We start from the raw sequence: 10,000 nt of genomic DNA, 5'->3' as shown, positions 1-10,000 counted from the left end.
GAGAGATACTGTACACTGAGAGATACAGTGAGAGAAAGACAGAGAGGACTTTTTTGTTTGTTTATTTATCGTCCACTACATACAGTAATATCCAAAAGTATGATCTATTCTTTCAATCAATTTTATCTTAAATTGAATTTTGTCTTGTCTTTTGTCTTGTATAATTTTACGTTATATCACTTTGTCCAGAGAAAAAAATTCCAAACATTAATTTTTTAAAAATTTTATTTGTATTTTATTAAGTAATGGACCGTGTTTTTAACTTAACATCATCAGGGACATGTGGAGTTTTACCTGCAGAGTCAAAAGATCCGTAGCTATTTCCTCAGAATACTTCATAACAGTAGGAGAATGTATGCAGTTGAAAAGTTGACAAATTATAAACATTTTTTTTTTAATTTGGTTTTTTCACTGTTAACTACATAACAGTAATAACTGTGATACTTTAATACCTACTTCACTTTGTAAATGCTACTGTGTAATGGTAAATGTGTGTTGTTGTTTACCTGCTTAACCTAAATAATGTATAAATAAACACACGGATGAAATCTTTTGCTCACGCTTCAACTTGACCGAAGTTTGTCTTTAAGTATAACATTTTAACTGATAATACCGTTAAAAAAAAAAATCTCAAACGAATGATTTTGAAGGATGGTCGAAATGTTAACGCTCAATATATTAAAACTCTTGAATAGTCAGAACCAAATAATTCTAAACCTTGATTATGTCTTTTCCATGAAAACTTACACAAATGGCGGGTTTTTTTTCTGAGAATGTGTCCGTTATCACAGCCGAAGCGGCCCAAAACACTGTAACATGAAGATAAAAGTGGAAGAGCGAGACGTGATGTGATGCTCGCGCTACCGTTTAACTCTGAAGTGTGTGCTGCAGTGATTTCAGAGCAGCGTGATGTCTCGTTAGCCGTATTGGAGCAGCATGGACACGTCTAGTTTAGAATTAAACGGTGACTTCTGTGATACAGAGGCGATTTAACGGACTGTGGCAGGAAAGTGCAAGGCAGCCTTGCTGGCATTTTGTTCCTCTTTACTGCCAACAGGTTCCCAAGATGCTTTTATAAAGAATCGGGATAACTGTCTGAAAGAGTTAGTGTTATATTCTACATGGCAGATGTAGTGCTAGATCAAGTGCTAGATTCCCAAGTGGATAAACCTTTGTTACATTGCGTAAGCTACAACAGAACAGTGTTAGCTTGTATACTCTGGATATACTTTAAAAACCCAAGCTATGAGAGAAAATTTGAGCAAAATGACAAATTCTACCATGAAAAACTGGCTAAGTAATTGACACCACATGCTCGAAAACCGTGCACATGAAATATTCTAGAGAGGTGCTTGCTTGCCAGAATAATGTTGTTTATGGCTTAGCCTACAGCTGTTACTTCATTATTAGATGATCTTCAATAGAGGTCGACCGATTGATCAGTTTTGCTGATTTATCGGCACAGATAACTGATTGTTGGAATTATCGGTTATCGGCACAAATCCACACCGATGGTTCCCGGTTGCGTCCGTTGCGGAGCGGTGGGAGAAGGTTCTGCTGTCATTATACAGTACGAGAGCGGCCTCTAGAGGTGAAATAAAAACTATCACTGACAAATTTTGTCGTGTTATTTGAAGTGTTTTTTTGATTGGCTTTGAACGTCTCTATTTTTATTTGTTATTTGGAGTGTTCATTTTTGGTTCAGTTTGGTTCAATGGTATGGGTGTTCTTTGAGATTTGACATTTTCATTGACTTACCTTGCCTGTCCTATAACTAGACCTCTGCTTCCACATTGTGTAATGTAGTCTTTTTCCTGCCAGAAAAGAAAGACATCGAAGAACTCATTGATTTCAAAACATGTTTGGCATCAGAACTTTACTTCTTTACTTTGGACACATAATTGTGTCTCTAACCCAAGTAGCAGCTAACAATGGTAATGTTAATTGGTATGTAGCTACTGCAGCTACTCTGTAGACGTATTTTGTCCACTATGCATTAAAAATTTTGTCCAAATATGGTTGTTACCCCCAAGGACCAGTTATAGCAGTGGTATGTGGATTATGGTCCAAAGGTTGGGTCAACTCTACCTAAATATGGGCTGTTCTCTTGCGCTTTTTTGTTAAATATTTGAAGATTTGAAGAAGAAATATCCTCAAAATGTTCAGGAAATAATTCACGAGACTACCTGGATTTACCAGGACATGATTAATATCTTTCTTGTTCACTCTGCACTCCTGAGTTGAAACTGCTATAAATATCTATCTATCTATCCATCCTTCCAGCTATCTATCTATCTATCTATCTATCTATCTATCTATCTATCCATCCATCCATCCATCTATCTATCTATCTATGTATCAATCTGTCTATCTATCTCCATCCATCCATTCATCCATCCATCCATCCATCTATCTATCTATGTATCTATCCATCCATCCATCTATCTATCTATCTATCTATCTATCTATCTATCTATCTATCTCCATCCATCCATCCATCCATCCATCTATCTATCTATCTATGTATCTATCCATCCATCCATGTATCTATCTATCTATCTATCTATCTATCTATCTATCTATCTATCTATCTATCTATCTATCTATCTATCTATGTATCTATCCTTCCATCTATCCATCTATCTATCTATCTATCTATCTATCTATCTATCTATCTATCTATCTATCTATCTATCTAATCAATTTTACAAGTATTGGCACCCTATCTATCTGCCTCTCTTTCCATGAAAGCCATGAAATACAAAAACAAGGTCATGAATACGGTCCTAAGAAAAGTTTCCGTATGACTACAATGACAGAGTTTTAAAAAAAAAAATTTTTATGACGACCATCAAACAAAACAAACTACACATTCATGGATGTCTGTTGAGAAATGCCTTGAACTCGTGAAGTGTAAGACCTGTTAGAAAATGTTGACTTCCAGAGCGGTGAATGTTACAGCTGCGAACACTTCAGTGGAGTGTTAGTTTGCATGCAGGTTTTTTTTGGGGGGGGGTTGGGGGCGGGGGGGGATTGTTTAACATGCTCAACCGATAGCACCATGGCAACAAAAGATGGTGTTAGAGTGTGATGTTAGGCTCTTCCACATGCACACACACATATGCGCGTACACATACACATGTGGGTGAACGTGCATGCATAATGAGAGGTGCCAGATCTTTTAATCGCACGCATCTCTTCTGAACTCAGCATCGAGGAAACAAAGAAGCAAAGTAATTTATGAAGAGAGAGAGAGAGAGAGAGAGAGAGAGAGAGAGAGAGAGAGAGAGAGCGATAGACAGAGAGAGAAAGAAAGATAGAGAGAGAGAATGAAGTTTTTAATTATATATCTGTAAAATCTTTCTCTTTCTCTACTGAATTTAATGAGAGGATGTGTTGCACAGTTGGACAACTGGTCTGTGTGTGTGTGTGTGTGTGTGTGTGTGTGTGTGTGTGTGTGTGTGAGACCCAGCTCTCGATTCACACTTCCCCTGTAACACAGCTTGGCATTTTCAAACAGCTGACCATCACCATAGCAACGGGGCGGGCCGTGCTCTGCTGGATTAAGCCGAGCGTGCCAAACGTCGTCTCCTACTTATGAACCGTCCTCATCAGGGTGAATAGGGCAGAGACAAGGCTGCTCCACAGTCTCCACTTCATTCCGGCTCACTTCTATTCACGCCTCCATATCTACCCTAGTATGAAAACAGAGGAAAGTTTTTTAAAAAATGTTTTATTAAACACTGAATCTAAGAAAACGTGCCTGTAAACATTGAAGAATGTGTCTCACTCAACAATGTCACAATTTCTACAAGGTGCCTTTGTTGACATACTGCATTTCACCTTTAAATGAGTAACAGGGTAAAGGTTTTAGCATAAAATTAACAAATACACAAAAGATGTTTAACTAGCATCCATGCTAATTGCATGGAGACACTTTAAGTGATCAGTGAAATGCTTCGAGTGGTTTCCCCAAATACAACTGAAAGTGCAACTTATAATGATTTCTCCTGTTTCAAAATTATTCAACCCCTTCGTGGTAAAAATCTTTAGTACTTAATAGAGCACCCTTTTGCTGTTATGACCTGCTGCAAACGAGATGCACAGCTTCTGGGAGCGTTCCTGAGGAATCTTACCCCTTTCCTCATGAGCAATGGCCTCCAGTTCAGTAATATTCTTGGGTTTGCATGCTGCAACCGCCTTCTTCTAATCCCACCAGGGATTTGCTATTGGGTTGAAGTCAGGTGACTGTGATGGCCCTGTAGAATCTTCCAGGATTCTTCTGCACCCAAGCCTTGGAGGAATTTGAGGAATGCTTGGGATCATTGTCCTGTTGGAAGGTCCAATGATGCCCAAGCTTCAGCTTCCTCACAGACGGCATGACGTGTTCTCCTAGGATTTCCTGATACTTCAATGAATCCATCTCGCCTTCCACACGCTGCAGGTTTCCAGTGCCAGAGGATGCAAAGCAGCCGCAGAGCATCACCGAGCCTCCACCACGCTTTACTGTGGACGGTGTTCTTTCTTCATTCTTCTTCCTCCAGACATACCGCTGATCCATCGTGCTGAAAAGTTCCGGTTTTGTTTCATCGCTCCACAGAACAGAATCCCAAAACTTCTGTGGTTTATTTATATGATTCTGAGGTGAATTTTCTTGTGCTTTTGGGTCAGTAGCGGTGAACGTCTTGGAGTTCTGGCATGGAAACCTTCTGCGTTTAGTACACGCCTTACTGTCCTCACTGAAACCTCACTCGAGGGTTTATCACAACCTGCCTTCTCAGAAATCTGCTTGCTCTCCTTTTTCTGCCCCGTCCAGGTATTTTATATATTTTCTACCCCTAGCCAGTTCATGTATTTCATGTGTTCCAGCTCAAGCACACCTGGTGCAACTAATGAAGCCCTTGATGAGTTGCATCAGGTGTCCTCGAGACAGGGGGGTTGAATAATTTTGAAACTGTAGAAGTCATTATAAGTTGCATTTTCAGTAGAATTTGGTGAAACCACTCGAAGCATTCATTATGTTGAACTATTTCAATTGCCTTTGTTGGATTTGTTCAGTGCAAACAGCTGAAAGTCTGTACATTTTAACAATAAACCTGATTTGCACTGGGGGTTACGGGTGTCTGATGAGACACCCGTCCCCCCCGGTGCAAATCCCCCCAGACACCCGTCCGCCCCAGTGCAAAGTCCCCCCAACAAACACAGCTAAACAGAGCTGCCTCAACAAATTGCTTTTCATTATTCGCAAAAGTTACAGCTTTACCCCTGACTGGCACTGGAGACTCCTTCCAAAATTGATACAGGAAACTTCACTGTATCAACAATGATATGTTTTTTTTTTGGTAAAACTTCAGTACATGAACAATCATTCATGAATAGCTGAAGGAATACTTACTTAAATATGAACGAACGATGAGTCAAGGCATGTACTAATCAGAAACGTACTGTATAATTTGCCCCATGCAGCTGCGTACACAAACTTTGCTGGATGGCGTTGAGATTAAATTATTGGGGTTTATTATCAGTGCGTCTTTCTATATTCGATAAGGAGGAACAATGTAAATTCTAAAAGTAATCCAGCACCATCCGACGATGTCCGCGTACGCGGCTGCACACGGCAAACGCTATAAACAATTTGAAACGATGCCTTTTTAATTCATATTCTCTCTTAAAGAGCGTGTTTGATTTCGTTTACCCCTACGTGTTAATTAATACATTAACTAATGCACACGTTATTCACGCATGAATTCTCAATGAAGACTCACTTCGTACTTAATGCTAGCTCTTCATTAGTCCGTGATTAGTACATGCCTTGACTCATCATTAGCTCGTAAAGTAAGTATTAACTCAGGTATTAGTGCACGATTATTCATGTAATGTTATTGTAAAGCGTTACCTGTTTTTTTTTTTTTTTTTGTTAAATAACAACTGGTTTTTAATCTCTTTATAATTAAGTTTAGATTATGTGCGTCTGCCACACAAGTTCCTGTAAACGAGCTGTTGCTACAGCAACAAAAAAACTATTAGAACGAGTTTTAATTAGTATAAATCTGTGACTTGTCCTGCAGATCGTCAGTTAGATGCAATTAATCAACGCCTTCTCACCAATCAGATTCAAGATCCTATAAACATGAAAGCTTTTTTTAAAATTTTTATTTTTAAATTTACAAACCGCACCTTTAAAGTTGTTGAGCTACATTCGTGTAATCTAATCCAAACTGCACTGTGTGACTTTTCCCTGCAAGTGTTTTTACACTAATGATGTAGGGGATGAAGCTGAACGCTGGCCGCGTGGGTTTGAAAGTTAGTTCGTACTGTATGTTTGTGTGGGTGTGCGTGTGGTTGGAAGGGGGTCAGTTTTAAAGCAATGTCGTGCGGTGCTTTTCACATTTCGCCTTATAATGACTTTGCTTTTACGAAGCGTGAGGCCTTGTAGAAATGCACACACACATACACATGCGTATGCCCAGACACCACTACACATCTCTGTGCACATGCTATGCTTTTAATGCCTCTCTTTCTCTCTCTTGCTCTCTCTTTCTCTCTCTCTCTCTCTCTCTCTTTCTCTCTCTCTCTCTCTCACTCTCTCTATCTCTCTCTCTCTCTCTCTCTCCAGTGGCTAATGAAGATGGAGAAAGCAACAGCAGGCCACCAGCGACGTTTGCACGTAAGTATTTTCCCGAGGGAAAATGGAAAAAGAAGCACTAACATCACCAACAAAGGCAAAACAAACACACTGCCTCGGGCAAATTACCAGTGGACTGTGAAGAGATGACAAGAACGAGATAATACAATACCCAATTCCAAAAAAGTTGGGACGCTGTGTAAAATATCAATAAAAACAGAATGCGATGATTTGCAAATCTCATAAACCCGTACATTATTCACAATAGAACATAGAAAACATATCGAATGTTTAAACTGTGGAAATGTACTATTTTACGAGGGGGAAAAAACAAGGTCATTTTGAAATTGATAGCTGCAACATGTCTCAAAAAAGTTGGGACGGGGGCAACAAAAGGCTGGAAAAGGAAGTGTTACTAAAAAGAAATAGCTGGAGGTTAATTGGGAACAGGTCAGTAAGATGATTGGGTATAAAAAGAGGATCTTAGAGAAGCAGAGTCTTTCAGAAGTAAAGATTGGTAGAAGCTCACCAATTTGCCAAAAAAAAAAAGAACCCCAAAAAACTGCGTCTACAATTTGTGGAACAATTTCACAGCATTTTTTATTTACATTTTACACAGCGTCCCAACTTTTTTTGGAATTGGAGTTCTATGTAAAGCATGTCTGTTTTCTGTTTTCCGATGAAGCTTTTTTTCACATTTATACAAATGTTTCAGATGAGTACTTGTCTCATACATCACACCAGTTAATACAACATGACTGTAAACCATGTGCAGTAAAACAGCAACAATCTGAAAGAACGGTAAAAAAAAAAATTAAATAAAAATAAAAATACATATACTGTGATACCAGCTTTTGTCCACTAGATGGTAGTATTGCAGCGTCATGGATGTCTAAATTTTCTTGTAAAAATGGATTGAAAAATCCGAGAAGGTCAAGAAAGGTTAATAAAGCTCCTGTTAATAAATGACGTGTTTTGTGTCATACAATGTCAGAAACCAAAACTGTTGTTGAAACTGAACAATTGGACATGGTGTAAAATGTTTGTAATTATTTTTGCATGTATTTTACACGATGCTAAACTGGACTGGAACGCTATTGGTTGGAAATCGGATATCCACGCAATTAATTTGTCTTCCAGTTTGCAGTTATTTAATGCTGACATTTGGTGGAACACTTCCGTTTATCGCTTGAACTATTATTTAATAACACATTCTCCTCTCTAAAGGGTCCAAGTCCCAGAATGCACTGTGGAACGCCATCACATCTGGGTTGGGAGTCAAGGAAAAAGAAAAGGATCAGAAGAGCATCATAGATGACCCACGCAACCCGGAGGAGATACTGGCTGAGGAGTTTCCTTCTGTAGACAGTCCAGATGCTACGGAGAAAGCCGCCATCAGGTCAAGCTCTCTCTCTCTCTCTCTCTCTCTCTCTCTCTCTCTCTCTTTCTGACTGGCTTCTGATGGATGGATCGTAAATCACTGTCCACTCATGCATGTTACCTGCGTATGTCATTGGCCTCTGGTTGTGTTCCACTGCTGCTTGTCTGGCTGCATTTAAATACACCTCCCTGCACGCACACACACACACACACACACACACACACACACACACACACACACACACACACACACACACACACACACACTAAATGAAGCAGTTCAAACAGGGACAATTGATTCAGTAAGGTTAACGGGGTTAACACTGGGGTCATTTGTTCCATATTGAGCTGTTCATCGCATGGAACAGTTCACATTTTAGAACACAGAGATTGATCAGGTTAAATGGCACCGCTGTCATGATGTGCTCTTTAGAGTGATGGAATAAGCTACACGCTCAGAGCGAGAAACATCAGCCCTGTTCGGATTGGACAAGTATTATATAGCATACACTATCTCTGAGATTTTAGTCCTGTCAGCCATGTCAGTAATGTCTTGTGTCCAGAATGATTTGTGCCACATTTTACCTTTTAGAAAACGACTAGTAGAAATAACCCTGAGTCGACATGTTGCTGAAGAGTCCATTATGTCCTGTGAGATAACACAAAGTGCTCGCTCTTTTCTATCATCTCCCAATGACAACCGAAACAAAACCAAGTACAGGACAAGTTTAAAATGCAGAACAATAAAATACAGATGATGTTTAAAAATAATCAACAGAGAAGAGACATTACTGGGGGTTTAGGTAAGTTATTGAGACATCAGAGAGAGAGAGGGAGAGAGAACAATCTTTCACACAAACACAAACATCAGAGAGAAATACAGAGAGAGAGCGCAATTATAGTGAGAGAGAGACATCAGAGAGAAAGATACAGAGAGAGCGAGAGCGCGATCATAGTGAGAGAGAGACCGAGAGAGAGAGCGATACAGAGAGAGAGTGTGATCATAGTGAGAGAGAGACACCAGAGAGAGAGAGAGAGGGAGAGGGAGAGAGAGATACAGAGAGAGAGCACGATCATAGTGAGAGAGAGACATCAGAGAGAGAGAGATACAGAGAGAGTGTGATCATAGTGAGAGAGAGACATCAGAGAGAGAGAGAGATACAGAGAGAGAGCACGATCATAGTGAGAGAGAGACATCAGGGTGAGAGAGAGAGGGAGAGGGAGAGAGATACAGAGAGAGAGTGCGATCATAGTGAGAGAGAGAGGGAGCGGGAGAGAGATACAGAGAGCAAGCGTGATCATATTGAGTGAGAGAGAGAGAGAGAGAGAGAGAGATAGAGAGTGATCATAGTGAGAGAGCGAGACATCAGAGAGAGAGAGAGAGAGAGAGAGAGAGAGAGAGAGCAGTTTGCCTCGTGGTGAAAACCCTCAGACTCCTCAGCATGGGGGATGGGTACAAAGCACAAAAGATATAAACACACTTTCAAATTGTGTCATTACTTTTTAACTTCCGACAACACAGTGTTGTTTTCCGTCATGTAAACATGTAAGACTTAAGCAACATCTCACAAGACTGCAGTTATACTGACTATCCATAGCTAATCACCGCTTATTTTCGCTCCGTAAGCCGAAATAGATCCCAAATTAGCTACGCTAACTTTATAGCCCGTCGGCTAGCTGGCTAGCGAGCACACACTGATTTGTACATTCCTGTTATAGGTGAAATTGGCTTCCCTCTTCCTTTACATCTTCATCTGACAATCTGACAAATATGAAATCATTTGACTTAATATTTGAAGTCAAAAGGTATATTCATGAAAAATGTATCATTTGCCATGTCCGCCGATGATGTCGCTAACTCTACCGTAGTAACAGCGTTAGCGTAACAAACTAGTGCTAGAATTGTAATTTGATGTGGTGAACACAGACGAGGGAAGTGATACAAACAGCGAAACGTCCCAGTGCGGTTATATTAAATACAATGGTGCTGGAAAA

At 39.9% G+C, this 10,000-nt stretch overlaps 1 protein-coding gene across 1 annotated transcript in view; it reads left to right on the top strand.

Moving 5' to 3' along the window:
- Positions 1-10,000, top strand: part of pde1cb (phosphodiesterase 1C, calmodulin-dependent b) — a 99,122-nt gene that overhangs the window by 14,784 nt on the left and 74,338 nt on the right. The window contains exons 2-3 of the mRNA XM_017496096.3: positions 6,617-6,667; positions 7,853-8,024. Coding sequence (XP_017351585.1) covers positions 6,617-6,667; positions 7,853-8,024 — 223 coding nt within the window. The remainder of the gene's footprint in view (positions 1-6,616; positions 6,668-7,852; positions 8,025-10,000) is intronic.

Source organism: Ictalurus punctatus, chromosome 20 (genome assembly GCF_001660625.3).
Source record: "Ictalurus punctatus breed USDA103 chromosome 20, Coco_2.0, whole genome shotgun sequence".
NCBI classification, from domain to species: Eukaryota; Metazoa; Chordata; class Actinopteri; order Siluriformes; family Ictaluridae; genus Ictalurus; species Ictalurus punctatus.
This window is presented reverse-complemented; position numbering and strand designations above follow the sequence as displayed.